Raw genomic sequence first — 19797 nt, forward strand, 5'->3', positions numbered from 1 at the left:
GAACACAGTCCGTCACACAGCACCTCCGCGAGTCCCCTCCAGATCGGACAACAGAAGCCAGGCACGAGGGACGGCCACTGTGTGTAGACGACCACCGCGCAGGGAGAGCAGCAGCGCTTGGCAGAAACCCCAGTGCTGAGGGCGACACGGTCCGCGGGCGCGGCGGGAGCCGTGGGAGCCTCCACGGAAGGCGCGTGGGGACAGGTTCCGCCCGCCTGGCCTGTGTCTGCCTGGCCTGCGCCCGCTAACAGCAGGGGACAAGCCCAGCCCCTGCGTCTGCTCATTTGGTGACAGTCACTGAGCCCCTGCCTGTGCCAGGAACTGTGGATATTGTGGCAGATATTGGAAAGAGCTCGTCAGGTCTGAAAGACACAGTGTCACACTGACACTGTCACTGAGCTAAAGCAACACGGACGCACTATGTCACCAAGACCAAGGTGACGACGTCTGTTTGGAAATCCCCGGCAGCTATGCTGTGAAGGTGCAGGCAATATGCAATTTCTTAAGCCTCCTATGTTTAGGCGATTGGTTATTTTCAATATATTTAGTTTGTACTAGTATATTCCAGTGAATATTCCCATCAGCTCCCCCGTAAACTCTGCATATCGTGAGACCTATAATTTCCCACACGGAACCGGACACGGACGCTGCCTGGGACACAGACGCTGCCTGGGACGCGACTGCTCGACTGTGGCTTGCAGGCCAGAGCCCGCGGGAGGAGCCTGTTCTCAGGAAGCCGCCGGAGGCTCCTCTGCAGTCCTGAGACGGAGACCAGGACCCTGACAGCCGCGTCCATGCAGCCAAGAATAGAATGAAAAGGACACCTCAACGCCAGGGAGACGGTTTATTTAATGTTTCTGTTCCTAGCATTTCAGAGCATGCACGACTCAAATGTATGTAACAGAAGAAAAAGAAACCACGTTTTCAGAACAGCCTTTGTTCAGTTACTACTATTTTGATAGCTATTGAAAATCCAAAAGAACTTTAAATCTCAAAAATAAAAAAGTATTACAGATCTCCACAATTTATACAGGGTTATCGGAATTCTATAACTTCTCTGAACAAAATCACATCAGGAACCCACAAAGCCTAGGAGATGCTTTAACATTCTGACGTTTTGATTCTACTAAACAAATGCCGAGAGTCACAGACTGTCAAGGCAGAGCCGGCCCAGTTGCAGACGCAGACGCAGACGCAGGGCCTGGGGACGGCCACGCGGCTTGCCCGCCACACGGCCGGGGAGGGGCCCGCCTGGGCTGGGCAGAGTCTCCGGGCTGCAAGTCCCTTCCAGTCCTCCGAGCCCTGCTGCCCCATGTGCAGGAGTCCCGTTCAGAAGCATCAGCAGTTCAGGTGGTGGCAGAGCTCACGAGGCCCAGGCCGTAAGGAGATGCGTCCCAAAGCATGCAGCGAGTCCCACCCGGGAAGCCGGTCAAGCCGCAGGTCTGGGCGCTTTCTGTGCACAGCACGCCTGCCAGGACTCTCCTCCCCACACAGCCCCACGCCGCTCCCGCTCTGCTGCGGGCAGGGCAGCAAGGCCCGCTGTGGCGTGAAGGTCTGGGCAGGCGTGAGGCAGGGTCAACACATACGTCCATGACCCGACACCAGGGACGCGGGCGCAGGCAGGGGCTCCCGCCTGGGCTGTGACAGCCGGCCCTGCCTGACCCAGCCAACACAGTTCAAGGAGAGACGTCGGCCCACCAAGACAACGGAGGTGCGGGGATTTTCTGGACAACGATGTACATTTTAGCTTCCAAGTGTGCACACGGTACAAAGGGCAGGATGCCGCACATTGTGGGTGTCACGGAGAGGTGAGAGGAGTCAACTCATTTGGTGTTCAAATCTCTAATTCATCACTCATAAAAGAAAGACTCTCCATGGAAAAACATCTTTTTATATGTAATAAAATATATTTTAAAAAATACCTTACGAAACTCCTCAGGAGGTTCAAACAACATTACTGGAAGTGAAACAGCCCATGGACTTGCACAGTTTAAAACACAGCTCTGCCGGACTGACTCCCTGGGCCGTCGCTGTGCACTGTCACGGCGTGTTAAAAACTATAAAATGATTTTCAGATGAACATCTAGAGAAAATGAAAAGAAAAATAGATCTGGTAAATCTTGATATTTCATAATTCAAAAATATAAATCTTTAATTACTGGCACCAACTTTAAAAAGCATTGGACTCCGTGGCAAGATCCTCTTCTGCAGGGCACATTTTTAACAGCTTTGACGCGTATAAAAATGCAACATCCCACCGAGGACACAGTCTGCTTTCAGTGACGTTGCAACGTATTTCAGCAGGAGTTTGCGGACTGCTGGTGTTCACCTTGACCCATGAAGTGAACCTCACGCACTGCGCTCCTGCAAGCAGGCTCCGTGACTTTTGGTAAACATAAAGATCATGCAGAAATCTCCTAAAGCAGCAGCTATGGTGACAGATATGCGAACACCCAAAGCAGCGATCTTCTGAGGAGCTCCTCACGCCGCCCGCCGCCCGCAGGCACAGCAGAGGCTCCTGCTGCCGCCGTCGGCGCGACTCGCAGCCCTGACCAGGCCGTCTCCGCGCAGGTGTGGTTCACTTTATCATCTCAACCGTCTCCGTTCTCCGCCTAGAAAGGGCTGCGTTTCCCGCCTGTGACTACTGGCCGCGCGTACTCTACAAAATCGTCTATGAGAACTGGCCAGGCCCCTAAAGGAGGGCAAACAAACAAATGTCAAAAATCAGTGTCAGAGCAACATGCCCACAGTCAAAGCATCCTCTCACAGTGTCAATCTGACACTTGCAATTCCAGAACACAGATGTGACGTTCACACGCCTCACCTCTCACAGAACGACATGGCTGAAGCTACCCGACGCTCACTCTGGCCAGGCCAGGTCCCTGAGCACTGGTGTGCGTGTGCACACGCCCTGTCACCCGTGTGTGCCCCTGCGGCTGCACGTGCTGTCCAATGGCCCAGACAGTCGGGACCAGCTGAGCAGGAACCGAAGGAAAGGACCGACGTGTCCTCGGGGTGGGGCGCAGGGAGCCACTGTCCTCCCCATCCGCATCCCTGCCCCCAGCAGGTGCTGCCCCCCTGGCTGGACCCACCCAACCCACGCGCCCCACTGGGCTCCCAGGACGGCCGTGCGGCTGGGACCCCGCCTGGCGCCGTCGGCGTCTTTCCACGCAGACGTGCCCACCTCTCCCGCCCCAGCTAGGGCTCCTGGGGGCCACGCGTCTGTCGACAATCAACAAGCATTTAGTAGGTGCTTGTCAGGGGCCGGGAACTGTGCTAAGTGCTGCAGACACAGAGAGAATGAAGCTACAACAGTGGACGACAGACATGCAAACCACCCGCTAAGAGCAGGGTGCCGGGTGCCCGGGGTCGCTGCCCCGCTGAGTGCGCACCGAGGAGCCGGAGGGCAGAGCTTCCGCCCCGAGACTGCTCCTGTCCTAACGTGGCAGAGTGCCTGGTGCCCAGCAGGCGTCCACACGTTCTCTGATTTAGTGTCCTGACATACGGGGGCACTACTGTGTGTACTGATATACTTACGCAAGTGGACAGAAGTGGAAATCTCCACATAAGCTTAAACAGCATAATGGAAGAACTGACCTAAGGCATCCAATGGGGCTGAATACTTGGGAGTGTGGTTCCCAAATACCTGCCCGCCTCTGTGGTTCCACCACGGGGGTCTCTGCATGGCCGGAAATGCTTTAGTCCAGAGGACTGTCTGCCTCGTCTAAACTAAACACGAAGCCCTGTTTTTCCTCTGTGTAATTTACAAGAAACAAAAAGGGCCAGGCGCGGTGGCTCACGCCTGTAATCCTAGCACTCTGGGAGGCCGAGGCGGGTGGATCGCTCAAGGTCAGGAGTTCGAGACCAGCCTGAGCAAGAGCGAGACCCCGTCTCTACTAAAAATAGAGGGACATTATATGGACAACTAAAAATCTATATAGAAAAAATTAGCAGGGCATAGTGGCGCATGCCTGTAGTCCCAGCTACTCGGGAGGCTGAGGCAGGAGGATCACTTAAGTCCAGGAGTTTGAGGTTGCTGTGAGCTAAGCTGACGCCACGGCACTCACTCTAGCCTGGGCAACAAAGTGAGATTCTGTCTCAACAAAAAAAAAAAAAAAAAAGAAGAAAGAAACAAAAAGGATGTGGCCATTTTCGTCACCCCCTCTTCAGGGAGGTGGTGTGTCCAGAGTCGGGGGCCCGTCTGAACAAGTGTCTACATCTGTCGCGGCTCTAGAGAAGGGACACGCGTGTCGGCCGGGAGCCTTCCTGACGGGCATCTGAAGCACAACTTCCAGTACCTTCTTCATCGTAGTTAGACATGTCGTCTGCAATCATGTTTCCAAAATCCAGCAGAAGGTTCCAAGTGTCCCTTGGAATTGATCTTTTGTGATGTTCCTAATATGTAAGAGAAAAAACCACGGGATTTAAGATACAGAACTTAACTCTCAGATTGTCCTGGGGGCCTAGTGATCTTCAACTAATGAGTGATGCTCATTCATTTGATCAGGAACAGGTATAATAACAAAATTGTTAAAAATGGAGAGTAGTAATAGTACTTGGTATAAATGTTACAAGCTAAACAATGCCAATGTCCAAATACAGAAAGTAGATTTATTTAAAAACAAAATAAAACATTTTGAATATTAAAATTATAATCTCCTGTTTCAGTCAAATAAAAGGGCAACATTTTTGATGGTGTTATCTGCCCCTCGAACCGATCCTGACACAATGCAGGGCAGCAGGCCAGTCTGCATTTCTGTTTATTTTAGTTCTACATGGTTATTTTTTTAAATACTAGGAGGCTCTTCCAGTGGGATGGGACAAATCTCTGAGAACGTTTGTCATTCAGTATTTCAGATTACCCAAAGCCACGGGGAACGACAGGCCACCACGCAACTGCCACCTGCTACGGGGGGCAAGCAGGGTGGTCCCGCAGGCTACACCCGCCCTCGCCACCTGGGCCGGCTCCTCCTCCTCCTCCTCCTCGGTGGCAGCGGTGCTCACTCTCCTGAATTCGGCATTTATCACTCTCTTGACTGTTTCACAAATTACATGTACATATATCCACGCACAGCTTATAAGCACGTCTTATGTTTTAAAATGTTATTAACTGCCAGTAAATTGTATCTAGTTTTCTGCAACTTTTTTTTCCCATTTAACACTACGTTTGACATGTAAACCGACTGACACGTGTGAATCTAAGTTCATTCATGTTCTCTGCGTCATCGCTGTGTTCCACTGAACTGATATTCCTATTTTTCGACCCGTTCTCCTGTGGTCGCCCCAGTGTTCTGCTGTCGGGATGCCGTGGGCACCGCGCTCCCGTCTCCGTGCCCGTGGGCAGGAGGAGTCTGGGAAGTGTCTGCGACTTAGGCTGGAGCCCAGGGACAGAGCAGGAGCGATGGGCACACGGTCATTGACCTCTGGGTGTTCTGCAGAAGGAACACGCGCAGGACGCACGAAGACACACCGCCGTGACGCCTCCCTGCCACCAGTGGCCTGCGGGACCCAGCGCCACCTTCCTCAGACAGCTTCCGCCCTCCACCTGCAACACCCCGTGGGCACCACTGCCGGATGAGGACAGCGGGGCTCTGGGAAGTGACTTGCCAAAGTGGCAGAGCAGAGTCCCTGCTCTTGATGTCACAGACCGAATGGGGGTGGGTGCTGATTCACCCTGGCCAGGCTGTGGCTGCGCCGCGCGGGCAGGACAGTGGGAGAGGCTGGGTAGCGCGGCCGTCACCAGCGCTGTCTTCTCTGCAGCTGGGCACGTCCTTGTACCCCAGTCGCCCCCTCACCCCACAGCTGCGCCTGCTGCCTGGGCCGGACAGGGACCAGCGGGGCGAAAGCACGGTGCTTTCCTCGAGGGCCACGCAGGCCTCCTTTCCTTTTGAGTACTTTTGAAAATGGCATCAGACCACGAACACACATGCCACGGCTGGGCCCCTGGATGACGGGGCACAACCCACAGTTCCAGAGCCCACGACTCACAGGAAATGTGGTGCTTGGCCCTTTCTTTAAGGATTTGAACTTTCTCAGTGGAAATGCGGTCGTCTAGGGTCCTCAGAGGAGATGACAGGTCAAGGCTGCTGAGGTCTGCAGATCTTCCCGAAAGCCCAGGCCAGGAGGAGCCCCTGCCCCGCACGGCCATGGCACCCCCCCCCCCCCCGCCAGGCCCAGCCGCTGCTGCTCTTGCTCGGTGGTCCTGCGGTGGTCTTCGCCGTGGTCCTCGCGAGGCAGCCCGTCTGGTCCTGCGGATCTCTGTGCAGAACTCCCCGTGGGAGACTTCGGTCCGACGGTTATAAACGGCCTGAACCTGCGGACTCCCCTTCACTCTGGGCACACGCAAGCCAGACACTTACCAGTAAGAATGTGTTCCAAAGATCCAAAAATTTAAACCTTCCAGATAATACTAATTTCCAATATGCAACAGCCATTTCCAAATCTGGCAGAAAGAGAGAAAGAGCAGTTAATAAAGCCCGATCTCGTTTTCTACTGCACAAAACAATGACCACTTCTGAGCACACTGACATTCACTTGATCGATAAAATCCAGCAATCCTACCCCAGAGTCACACGAGGTCTCTACAGAAGTGCTCCTGAGAATTGCACATAGTTTAATTTTATAAATCTGGGAAACTTACTCAGAAAAGGATTTGTGTATTAAGTTATTCGATCACATATATAATTATCCCCGAATTAATCTGTTTGGAGACTCAAATTTTCATATATGTTGGGCTTTCTTTAAAACCTGACCTGATCTGAATGCCAGCAATGCACGTAGTTTGTCTTTAAGAACTGGCCACTGCCCTCTCTACGTCTTGAACTGCAAATCAGACGACGGGTTTAGAAAGGAAGGGACGCACCGCTCTCCGAACAGAACGTGACTCACAGCTGTGCTATGCGAGCATCGTGAGGACTCTGGGTTCTGACGGCGCAGTCGGTGTGCAGAGGGAAGCCTTCTCACCGATGGGAGGATATTTACAGCCTAGACTGCTCATCAGTCCCAGCCAGCGTCCTCGTGTCCCCTGACTGGAAGCAGCGATTGCTCCAGGTCTTCCACACACATCAACGCCGCCAGAGTCGGGCTCAGCTGTGAGCCGGCGTCTGATGGAGCACGAACGCCAAGGGTCGAGGCTGCCCCGGGGCAGCGTCTCCACCCGTAACTGTCACCGCAAGTTCAATGACTGCGACTGTTCACATGCTTGACACGACAAGTCCATAAAGGGGCTGAGAAGCTAATTTCTTAAAACTGACCACCTTTAATCACGTGAACAGTGCTCACACTTTTAGGCAAGAAAAGAAAGGTTATATACTGAAACAATTTCCTAATTACATTTTTATGTAGGTATGTCAAGTAAACTAATGTAAAAAGCAGATTAATAAATATATTAAGGTAATAGATTAATTTAAGTGAAAAATACCCAACTAAACACTTGTCCAAAGATTTTCTTCTAAATATGGATTAATCCCACTTAGACAAAAATTATTAAAATTGGAGCTCTAACTTGAGATTTTCAGGGTCGATCATTATTAAAATCAGATGAGTGATAAATGAGTAGCAGCCAACTTTAAATAAATAGTTCTACATTCCCTATGTGTTTAAAGGGTTCACAGCTTCCTCAGTCGTAAACACCCTGGAGTCTTAGTCAGAAGAAAGAGTCGGAAGGTTCCAGGCAGCTGGCAGGGAGCGGCTCTCTAAACCTTACCTATGGGACCCGCAGTGTAAGGCTAGGATGATTAGTCTGGTCCTGCTTATAAGTCTACGTCCTTATCACTTGGGAGGGACTTAGTGGAAATCTACGCGCAGCTCATCTCAGAGCTGCGAAGAGCTCCCACTGAGGCCTGCGGTGGACCTGGAAGGAAAGAGAAACAGGTTTATGGCGCACGCAGTCGGGCTGGGCTCGGCCCCGGAAACCTTTCTTACAAAGAATCTGATCTGCACGTCTGCACACCACAAAACTACAAGTGAATATATGAATTTTCAATATTAAATATTATTTACGTAAAAGTGTTTAATATCGTCCTAACTGGACTGAGCCATTAGGTTGGTCGTGGCAGAGCTGAGTCACGACCGACAGCCGCGCGGGCTACATCTTCCCCGCAGCCGTCTTCTTCCAAGACCCTCCAGGAAGTCTTATGTCCTGAGTAAGAAAACGGTGTTATTTAAAATTCAGGCTTGGTGGGTGTGTGTGCGTGTGTGTGTGTGTGTAAAAAAATAAAATAAAATAAATAAAATTCAGGCTTGCGATGCTCCACAAGGATCTTAGGGCAGACATAAAAATCAGCCAATTGTCATGAAACTTTACTTTCTCAAACATCAAGACTCTCAAACAGCTCATTCCAGACTCCAGCCAGTGTGAGACCACGTTAGACTTTCACACTGAGGCGAAGAGTAAATAACTTTATTCTCTTTATGAGGCTGACCTTCAGTTAGGTACAGGGGAAGAATAATCTTACATAAAACAACACAGCACGTATAACCTTAACGTGTGCACACAGACACACGCAAACATGAAGGAAATAAAGGATCGATTTCTCTTTTGATTCCACTTTTCCGCTGCAGCCCATGCTTTTTCTAGGAACTATCAGAACATTGTGTCAATCTCTTTAATTGACATTTAATTCTTCAGAAGACAGACCATGTAGTAAACATACTGTACTTTGGCAAATCAATTGCTCTGTTTTTGGCTTATAGTCATAAAATTATTTTCTTGCTTTATTTCTTTCTTTAAAAAGCCCTCATAAACTTTCTAAAATAGTGTTATAATCTATTTGAAATGTTCACACAATCTAATCATTTTCTTCAGAGACTACTATATTAATATAATTTCATATTCTTTCAATTAGTCTCATGAAGCAAATAAACAGAATCAGTAACTCTTCTAATTCTCCAGTGAATGATTTGTTTTTTTTTTTTGAGGCAGGGTCTTGCTCTGCTGGCCAGGCTGGGGCGCAGAGGCCTCATCACAGCTCACCGCGGCCTCCAGCTCCCGGGCTCAGCGACCCTCCTGCCTCGGCTCACAGAGGGCCGGACCGCGGGCGTGAGCCCTGCACCCAGCCCTCTAGGGAAAGATTTTGATAAATGTTTACGTGTCTACAGAAATAAAATAAATGGGAAGATAATTCTTTGTTCTCAGTAAAGAATTAAAAGATAAACTAAAAGTTGTTGTAACCGTTAATGGCCTATTCTGCTACTTGATGCTTCAGGAAATTTACAAAATAGAAGCTGAACAAATCACGCTCTGTATCTCAAAAAGGCTTCAAAACATTATTCTTATCCTGAACTTTTAAAAAAATATTTGTGGAGAAAGAAAATACATTTTGTAACTTCAGATTGGGTACTTCATTTAGACTCTAATTTACAACCTTCTGGAACTTACTGTGGAATTAAAAAGTGTGCCGGATGGGACGGTGTGGAGGGAGGTGACCCGCGGTTCCCAGGACAGCAGCCTGGGGAGAGAGGCGCCCGCAGCGCCAACAGCGCAGGTCCGAGGACACGAGGGAGTCCTTGGGCGTCACAACCTGGCCCCGCCGCTGGCTGACACTCCCCACGGAACCAAGTCTCACCCCAGGGGGCACATGTGCCGCCCAGCAGAGTCCTGCCCAACTCCTGACCCACAGGACGGGGAGCTGCCAAAGGCTGACACATCTGAAGCCACTGAGCTCCAAGGTGCTCCTGTGCGGTACCTACTGATGCCAACGGGGGGCGGCAGTGAGACCAGCGAGCCCCTGTGATGCCCACCCCGCTGGTCTGCGGATCGTCCCTGGCAAGGCCTAGAAAAGTTCCTAAAACTTTTCCGTATCTGGCAGGTTGTTAACACGACATTGTAAGATAAACATTCTTAAAACAATACCTACACGAAAGTTAAATGAAATGAAACCCTGTTAACACTTTTTTTCATTTCAACATGAAAAGGGAAAAATCCCCTAGGCTGCAAAATATCAACAAATATAAACGATTATTTCTAACAGAAGCAGAATCACCGTAGGATCATATTGAAGACGTCAGAGTAATAGTTTAACATAGAAAAAATACTGCTTTATCATTCACTGAAATTTCAAGGTGTCCTTCCTGATAACCACTTAATAACAAAGAAAAATTGCTGTTATTTTGAAATTTGCATCAGACTAATTCTCACTCCTTTGTAAAAGGAAGCTAGATAATCCTGGGAATTAGACTGCATTGCTTAGATTCTCCTTCTGAATAATGATCATCACACTCAGACCAGAATTGGCCAAATTTAGAGGCAAAAGGGACGCAGTACTTCCAGCCTGGGTGAATGTCACCGTGGAAAAGGGGAGGGGTCAGGAAACAGACGTGAAGAGAAAACAAAAGCCTGAGATGAAACAGCCACCAGCTGGGAACGGAGCCCTGTCCTCACCGAGTGACCGAGTGTCGTCCCCCAACAGGGACCCGGAGGGCACTGAGGACAGCTCCTATGTAATCAGGGAACAAACTGAAACAGCCTTTAACTTCGATGACGACTTTGCCTCAGCCTCGCAGGAACACAGTGGAGTCGGGACGATGAAGAGCAAGGGTCTTCGTCCCCAAAGCAAAAGTCAGCCTGAAAGGAGCAGCCTTGGCATACCCGTTGGATGGCTGTTATTCAAAAACAAAAACAAAAAACCACATTCCTTCACGGCTGAGGGACCGTGACGTGGCGTGGCCACTGCAGAAACCGCGTGCACACAGGTGCCGCCCAGCCCGGCACCGCCACTTGGGCACCCGGGAGCACGGGAAGCAGGGACTGAGCAGGCCAGTGAGCACCCGTGTCACTGAGGGATGATGGGCAAACACGTGGTGTCTGCACACGTGGCTATGACGCGGCCTTACCAAGGAAGGACACCGTGACAGGTGGAGTAACTGAGGGAGCCCTGAGGGCGTATGTTCCGAGGGATAAGCCAGTGGCAGAGAGACAAGCCCCGCAGACTCCACCTGGGCGAGGGCCCCGCTCGGCTCAGAGGCAGCAGGCAGGCGGGCAGGGGAGGTGGGCGCTCCGTGGGGACAGTGTCAGTCTGGGAAGACGGAGAAGTTCTGGAAATAGATCCTAGTGATGTTTACACATTGTGAATGCACTTAATGCTACTGAACTGCACACTTAAAAACAGTTAAAACGGTTAAAAGAAAAAACAACAGTCTTGGGGAAACAAACGCCCAGGGACTCCTGACTTGGCTGGTTTAGAACAAGAAGTTCTGTGCTCGGCCACTCTCTTCTCTCCTCCAGACAAGCAATCTATGAGAGTCAACACCAAAGGCACTGCAGAGGATTCTGGAAGGCAGCAGAGCTTTAAAATTTCTCTGAATCCTCACATAAAACAGAAAATGCAACTAGACAGCAAAACCTGCAGGCAGCATTAACAATAAATTTCAGTGAAGCATCATCGCGAACCTAAATTACAGCAGCAGAGGATGGGCCCCGACCAGCAACAAGGCCTGAGAGCCGGCACAGGGGCGAAGTCAGAGGGCGCGGGGTCTCTCATGCGTGTGAGGACCGGAGGCCTCGGAGCGGCCAGAGGCGTGTGTCAGCGTTGGGTGCGCACGGGCCTGGGCCTGGCTGTGGCTGAGCTCGGAGTGTGCGACAGGCCGGAGGGCTGATGCCGCCCAGGCCCCGTGGACCTCAAACTGCCCCGCCAGGAACGTCTGCCCAGCAGGGCGGGCGGGGACGACAGAGACAGGACAGAGAGAAGACGAGAACAGAACCAGAAAACCTGAGAAAGGAAACGCCACGCTTCCATGTGCCACGTGCGTGCACACACGCAAACACGAGAAAGCAAACTCCACGCTTCTGTATGGCACACGCACACGCGCGCACACACACACACACACACACACACACGCAGACACGAGAAAGCAAACTCCACACTTCTGTATGGCACACGCACACACACACACAGACACGAGAAAGCAAACTCCATGCTTCTGTATGGCACACGCACACACACACACACACACACACGCAGACACGAGAAAGCAAACTCCACGCTTCTGTATGGCACATGCACACACACACACACACACGCACGCAGACACGAGAAAGCAAACTCCACGCTTCTGTATGGCACACGCGCACACACACACACACGCAAACACGAGAAAGCAAACTCCACACTTCTGTATGGCACACGCACACACGCACACACACACACACACACACACGCAGACACGAGAAAGCAAACTCCACGCTTCTGTATGGCACACGCGCACACACACACACACGCAAACACGAGAAAGCAAACTCCACACTTCTGTATGGCACACGCACACACACACACACACACACACGCAGACACGAGAAAGCAAACTCCACGCTTCTGTATGGCACACGCGCACACACACACGCAAACACGAGAAAGCAAACTCCACACTTCTGTATGGCACACGCACACACACACACACACACACACGCAGACACGAGAAAGCAAACTCCACGCTTCTGTATGGCACACGCGCGCACACACACACACACACACACGCAGACACGAGAAAGCAAACTCCACACTTCTGTATGGCACACGCGCACACACACACGCAAACACGAGAAAGCAAACTCCACACTTCTGTATGGCACACACACACACACACACACACGCAGACACGAGAAAGCAAACTCCACGCTTCTGTATGGCACACGCGCACACACACACACGCAAACACGAGAAAGCAAACTCCACACTTCTGTATGGCACACGCACACACACACACATGCAGACATGAGAAAGCAAACTCCATGCTTCTGTATGGCACACGCACACACACACGCACACACACGCAGACATGAGAAAGCAAACGCCACGCTTCTGTATGGCACACGCACACACACACGCAAACACACCACAGAAGAGTAAACACTATGAAGTAAAAGAAGCTGCTCTGAACCATCCTCCTTCCAGAAGTCCAGGGAAACTGATTTCATACAAAAACGAGCAACACGGCCGCAGTGAGGTCACACCCCACACAGCGGCCCTGGGGCAACGGTGCCACAAGCAGGACTACCATCCAGGAACGAAAGCTTCCCAGCACACACAGATAGACTGGAGCAAAGGTATAACCTTCGGCTTCAAAACAGGACAAAAGACAGGGAGAAAGCAAACAAAACACGAAAGCCCATTTATCAGAATTAGAAAAACTCAAACATTAGGGGACAAAATTCAGGAATCAGAAACAAGGAAAGTCATTCCAAACATCACGGAACTAGAAGGCATGTAAGAGCGAGGAGTCCCAGTACGGTCACGCGCACCAGGACGTGGTTTGGTCATTGACGGACTGTGCAGGTGGTGACCCCGTAAGATTCTCGCACCGCATTTTTACTGCACCTTTTGTGTGTTTCGGCATGTTAAGGTACACGAGTGCTGACCACTGTGTTGGCACTGCCCGTAGCGTCCACTGCAGCAGCGTGACGTGCAGGTTTACAGCCTGGGAGCGCAGCCCACCCACACGGCCGAGGTGCAGCTGTACACGCCATGGTGAAGTCGCCTAATGACGCCTGTCTCAGAACCCATCCCTGCTCTTCAATGATGCGCTACTGTAATGACTTCAGAGGAAAAGAAGGAGAAAAATGAAGATTTTTCTTTTTTCTGATACACAGTCTCTGTCACCCAGCTAGAGTGCCGTGGAGTTATCACGGCTCACAGCAACCTCAAACTCCTGGGCTCACGCGATCCTTCTTCCTCAGCTTCCCGAGTATCTGAGACTACAGATGTGCACCACCACACTCAGCTATATTTTCTATTTTTAGTAGAGACGGGGTCTCGCTCTTGCTCAGGCTGGTCTTGAACTCCTGAACTCAAGCGATCCGCCCGCCCCGGCCTCCCAGAGTGCTGGGATCACAGGCGTGAGCACTGCCCCTGGCCAGGAAGATTGTTTTTAAAATAAAAAAGAAACAAAGTACAGAAAGGAAGGATCTGAGAGAAAGTTGCCAACGCTGCAAACAGGCAAAGACGATCTATAGGAGTCTCTGTGGAGACTAAAACTAAATAAAAGGAACAGAATAAATGGTCAAAACAGTGATTAAAGAACATTTTCCTGAAATAAGGAAAGATAAGAAACTGCACAGTGAAAGCACAAAGCACACCGGAGGACGCTGACTCTGAATGACAAAACCCAGCCGCTTCAGTAAAATTACTTAGCCTGAGAGAAAAAGGAAAAATATCCTCTGGACGTCAAGGCAAAAACAGTAAGTAACTTAACAGGGAAAGAAAATTAGATTATCATCAGACTATTCAACAACAATCTATGCCAGAAGAAAATGGAATAACATATTTAAGATATTCAAAGAAAGAAAAATACGAGGCCAGGATTGTGTATCCAGCAAAACTGTTACCAGCATGCAAGGACTCAGAGAATATTTTCCCTAAAACCACTTCCCGTGGAGCCACTGGAACATGGATTTCAAAAACCAAGCAAGCAGAGGGATGCCGGCCTACAGAGCCGTGAGGAGCACGGGCTGCCCAGGAACTCTGACTGCACAGAGAAAAGCACCTTTCTGACTGTGTACTCAGCAAACACAGACATGGTCGAACTATTTTCTTAAATGAGGAGAGAAGATGTAATTATACTGGTGGAGACAGCGTTAGTATCACTGTTCTGAGACTGTGGCATGTGCAGTGTGAGGTCTGGTAACTGGAAATTACGTGATACGCGAATTCTGTCATCCTCCATGCTCCTGAGAACTAGGGCAGGAGAAAGGACATACGATTGAAATATAGGAATGCTTAAGCAAACAAACAAACAAAAACACTGCAAAACCAATCTGTAGTCCTGAATTTGAATTGAAAGCATCAGAATCAACCTCTGCTAAGAAGCAGAGAAACAGGGACCAACTCGGTGTCCATGAACACCCTAGTGACCAGGTTAATGAGGACCAACTCAGCACCCACCAGCATCCCAGGGACCAAGTTAACGAGGACCATCTCAGCACCCACCAGCATTCCAGGGACCAGGTTAACCAGGACCAACTCGGCACCCACCAGCATCCCAGGGACCAGGTTAACAAGGACAAACTCAGCACCCAGCAGCATCCCAGGGACCAGGTTAACCAGGACCAACTCGGCATCCACCAGCATCCCAGGGACCAGGTTAACCAGGACCATCTCAGCACCCACCAGCATTCCAGGGACCAGGTTAACCAGGACCAACTCGGCACCCACCAGCATCCCAGGGACCAGGTTAACGAGGACCAACTCAGCACCCAGCAGCATCCCAGGGACCAGGTTAACCAGGACCAACTCGGCATCCACCAGCATCCCAGGGACCAGGTTAACCAGGACCATCTCAGCACCCACCAGCATCCCAGGGACCAGGTTAACCAGGACCATCTCAGCACCCAGCAGCATCCCAGGGACCAGGTTAACCAGGACCAACTCGGCATCCACCAGCATCCCAGGGACCAGGTTAACGAGGACCAACTCAGCACCCAGCAGCATCCCAGGGACCAGGTTAACCAGGACCAACTCGGCATCCACCAGCATCCCAGGGACCAGGTTAACGAGGACCAACTCAGCACCCAGCAGCATCCCAGGGACCAGGTTAACAAGGACCAACGCAGTATTAACTCACATTCCTAGTCACTAGGTTATGGCCTCAAACCCATTTTCCACTACAAGAAATCAGGGCTTCTTTGAGAAACAGGTGGTGCCCGGTCAGGAGCAGAAAGCGCAGTGGGCCCAGAACCGCATCCTGCAGGCGGGAGGAAGCCCTCACGGCTACTGTGGTCCCGTCAAAAGGACTCAGGACCCCACCTGAAGAGGCTCCCACTGGCCACAGACGGGGCAGCCTGAGCTCCAAACAGGGTAATACTTGCAATGGATTAAAACCCTTCCAAGGTGTGAAATCCATCAGTTCACAATGATAAGGCAAGACAAACACTGACTCACTTTGAAGGATGCCAGGGAGCTGGCTTTCTCCGGAGAGCTGGGATGTCGCGGCCCAGAGCCAGCGCTCATCCCGCCTTGCTGAACGACTGCACCTCTGGCAACAATGCTGGGGGCGGAAAGCACTTCTCTACGCGGCCACTCCAAGCAGCAGAGGAAAAGGAGGGGCAGGACCTCATCGCTCCGCAGCCCTCACAGGTCAGCCGGTGTCGGCACTGTGCAGTAAGAGCTGCTGGCGTCCCCAGAATGGAGATGGCCGGACGCGTGGGCTCCTGACCCAACACCAGCACGCACCCAAAAGGCAAAACGTGAGCCTGTGCCAGCCCCTGGCTCAGCGACCAGGTCGTACCGGCCTGAGGAACACAGCACGTCACGTATTTCTCATGCCGCCACGCCAACAGGCACCCAGCAGTGCTGGACTCCAGCCAAGTGGCTGAGTGTTCCCATGACATGGTCTGGCCCCGCATGAGCTGTCACAGAGCTGCGAGCACGGGTGCGTTTCTCTAACTCTCCCCAACAAAGTGAAACACACACCACCACTGACAACGCTCCACCAACAGGGGTGTGTCCCCTGAGCGCCTCCACAGGGTGCGTTCTGTGCTTCAGCAAGTGACCCCAGCGCGGGCCCAGGACAAGCCTCAGGGCCTGGCACGTCCCCGCTGCCCACTGCCCCGTCTCGGGATCAGTGCGTACCCTCCCACGCCTCCCACTCCCCTCCCACGCACCGCAGCCCCCAGCCCGGCTACAGCGCTGGGCAGCGACACTGAAGGTGTAAGCAGGATTCCTACAGAGGAAACATCTTTATCGCCCACACGGAGGGAACTGCAGTATTTTTAAATAAAAAGCGAAGGTGGGCTGAACTGTCCGCGTGGGGCCAGGCCTGTGCAGCACAGAGAGGGCTTTTACCTGGGGAGAACGCAGAGGCCACGCGTGCACCTCGGCACTGTCCCCAGACTCTGCGTGGTCACCGTGGGGCACAGTCCACGGGGCCAGCACCTTCCTAACAGCATCACACACGGGCAGTGACAGCGCTTGGTGTGGCCACCGTGACCAAGGCCAAGCCATGTCCCAAAGGCCGAGGGCGGGGCCTCTGTCAGGACATGCCGTGGCGTGCTCCGCCAGCGCAAAGCTGTTCCCGCCGACACAAAGGAGCAGGAAGACGCCACCCTCACTCCCACATGGCTCCATCCGTGACAGAAGCCGACGGAGCTACAGGGCGTGAAAAAAATCACTGTTGTTTTCACGTTAATGTTGCTTTTTAAAAATTGAGGTGGACTCATCTGTGCTGAGATTAACTCTGTTTAGGAGTTTTAAAATTGTTATACTTTTTGCTCAAAAAAAAAAAATATGTCTAGTACAAACCCCATAGTCAGACCGAGTAAGATGCCACGGAAGACGTGGTAGACTGGGAAGCACTTGGCCCAGAGTGAAGCCGGTTCTGGTCCCGAGGGCAGGGTGGAACAGGAGAGCAGGCCGGGAGCAAGGCTGGCTTCGAGGTGGGGGCAACGCAAGCGGAAAGGCCGCGAGGCGACACCTGCGGGCCCCCCGCGAGCGCCCACTCTGTTCCACTCTCCTGTCACTGCGGACCCCGCACGCCCCTCCCGGCGCCTTGAGCTCTCGGCTGCACGCAGGCCACCCACCAGGGAAGGGCGTGACGTGCTTGGGTGGAAGGAGCGGGCACTCAGGGGACGTGCCTGGGATCTTGCCCTGGATGAGTCACTCAACGCCCCAGCCTCGGTTTCCCTACCTATAAAGTAGGGACTACATGGAGATCAGATAAACACCCCTAACAAAAGCACCTGCCAGCTTATTAAATGCCAGTCCAATCGACAAGGCAAAAGATAAAAGCCATCAGCCAGCACCACACAAGCCGTACCGATGACCCCAGATCTTGCTTTTGGACACCTGAGTGGCAGGGACGACGCACGGGAGACACCCTTAACCTTTCCCGTTGGACTCCTCATAGCTGAGCAGCACCGTGAGGATCACCTTTTCCTCACCCCGAGCACGCCGATTCCCCAGGAACACCACACACGGTGATGTCCAGCTCTCCACTGTGCACGCACACGACCCGCCACTGGGAACTCTAACCCAGCCGAGGCCCTGTGGCCAACGCCTTAGTTCCACGACGGCTTGGTGACCAGTGGTCTCTTCCCAGCCCCTCTGGAGGGCTCGCAAGCGAGACCGGCTGGCCGCAGGAGGCCAGAGCGGGCCGTCAGCGCCTTTCTCTGCCCCATCTCAGTCGGTCAGCATAAGCTGGTCCCTGACACTGGGAGGAACAAGGGGACCCAGCAGCCCGCGCCTGCTCCTCCTCCTGTGCCGGCTGTGCCGGGCCCTCCTTCCCTTTCCCTTCTGTGCGCCTGGCCGTGGGCCCGGGGCCTGCAGCGACTGCCCCAGAGCTGCCTCCACAGACACAGGGCAGCGTCACCCCTTCCCCACACGTGCCATCTCTGGCAGTGCTCGAGGGTGCCCTGCACAGGCCCTGCACCCCTCCCTGTGCCCACTCGCTCCCTCAGGCGGGAAAGTACGTCCCCACCGCCCCTCTGGCTCTCCCAGAGGAACCCAGCACTGCCACCTTCGCACGCGTTGGTGGGTTTGTTCAAGCAGTTCCTGAACCCGATCTCCGCGGCAGGGGCGCAGGAGCTGCCTGCGAGCAGCACCCAGGGCAGGAACAGCCGCTCCACAGCGAGCTGGAGACCCACAGCGCAAACACGGCAATGCACAACGCTGGAGAAAACACACGCAGGAGAACGAGATCCCTGCCACCAGACAGGGAAAGGCCCCTCGGGGCTGCTCCTCTCAGGCTGCAGACGGCTCTCCACACGGGAAATCAGGGCAAAAACCCAACGCTTGTGGTGTGTTTATCTACCTGTGGGTTTTCCCAGCTCCTCCCTCCCTCCCCTCCTTCCTGACAAGGTCTTGCTCTGTCACCCAGGCTGGAGTGCAATGGTGCGATCACAGCTCACAGCAACCTCAAACTCCTGGGCTCAAGAGATCCTCCTGCCTCAGCCTCATGAGTAGCTGGGACTACAGGCATGTGCCACCACGCCCGGCTAATTTTCCTATTTTTAGTACAGCCGAGGTCTCGCTCTTGCTCAGGCTGGTCTTGAACTCCTGAGCTCAAGCGATCCTCCCGCCTCGGCCTCCCAGAGTGCTAGGATTACAGGCGTGAGCCACCTCGCCCGGCCTCTGTTTTCCCATGTAATTTTTAGGAAATTAAATATTATCAACTTAAAATACTGCTTTTATTTACAGGAGTTCTTTTTCAATATATACTTTCTACTATACCTGTTTAGTCCCTATCTAGAAGACCAGATAACTCCCTCCAAACTTGTACGAGATTTCACTGAACTGAATAAGGTCTGTTACGTCAGACAATAAATATAGATTGATTTTTAGAAAAACGTAAGTCAGAAATAAACTACATACTACTTAGGTGAAAAACAAACAAAATTAAACCCTCAAATAAACCAAAAACTCAAACTGGAAATTTAAAAAATTTCCAGATGTCTAATTCACAGTAAAATACGAGCTGTATTATAGCAAAACCGTGTAACTCTCAAAGAAGCACTGAAGTGCAGTTCGATGCACAGGGAATTGGCTTCCAGCAGGCTGGGTGTAACGTGCCGACCCGTTCGGGACGACCGTCGCCCCGGCAGTGGCGGACAGCAGGCCGGCTGGCGTGCTCCGTGCGGGAAGCGTGTTCCACACCCCCTTGTGCACGCTCACTGCTGACGTCCCTGGCCCGTTAGTCAATGGGACACCAGTGTGATAGGACACAGAACATTCACAGATTAGCTTACAGTTCAGAATGTGAACATTTAAGCCCAGAAGTCAAGAGACACTGCCGGTGGACAGTGCCCAGGTACGGGTGTCAGGACCAGCCCACCTGCGGCAGAGCACACGGAGCAAAGGAGGCAGAGGCGGG

General features: G+C 52.3%; 1 protein-coding gene across 2 annotated transcripts in view; it reads right to left on the bottom strand.

Moving 5' to 3' along the window:
• Window positions 1–2610: 2610 nt before the first annotated feature.
• The window catches only part of DCUN1D2 (defective in cullin neddylation 1 domain containing 2), a 33670-nt gene continuing 16483 nt past the window's right edge, over window positions 2611–19797 (bottom strand). For both annotated transcript variants that reach the window (XM_069467813.1, XM_069467814.1), the window contains exons 5-7: window positions 6360–6442; window positions 4299–4395; window positions 2611–2692 (exon numbers count right to left, since the gene is read on the bottom strand). In XM_069467813.1, the coding sequence (XP_069323914.1) occupies window positions 2613–2692; window positions 4299–4395; window positions 6360–6442 (260 nt within the window). In that variant the 3' untranslated portion in view covers window positions 2611–2612. The remainder of the gene's footprint in view (window positions 2693–4298; window positions 4396–6359; window positions 6443–19797) is intronic.

Source organism: Eulemur rufifrons, chromosome 4, assembly GCF_041146395.1.
Source record: "Eulemur rufifrons isolate Redbay chromosome 4, OSU_ERuf_1, whole genome shotgun sequence".
NCBI lineage: Eukaryota > Metazoa > Chordata > Mammalia > Primates > Lemuridae > Eulemur > Eulemur rufifrons.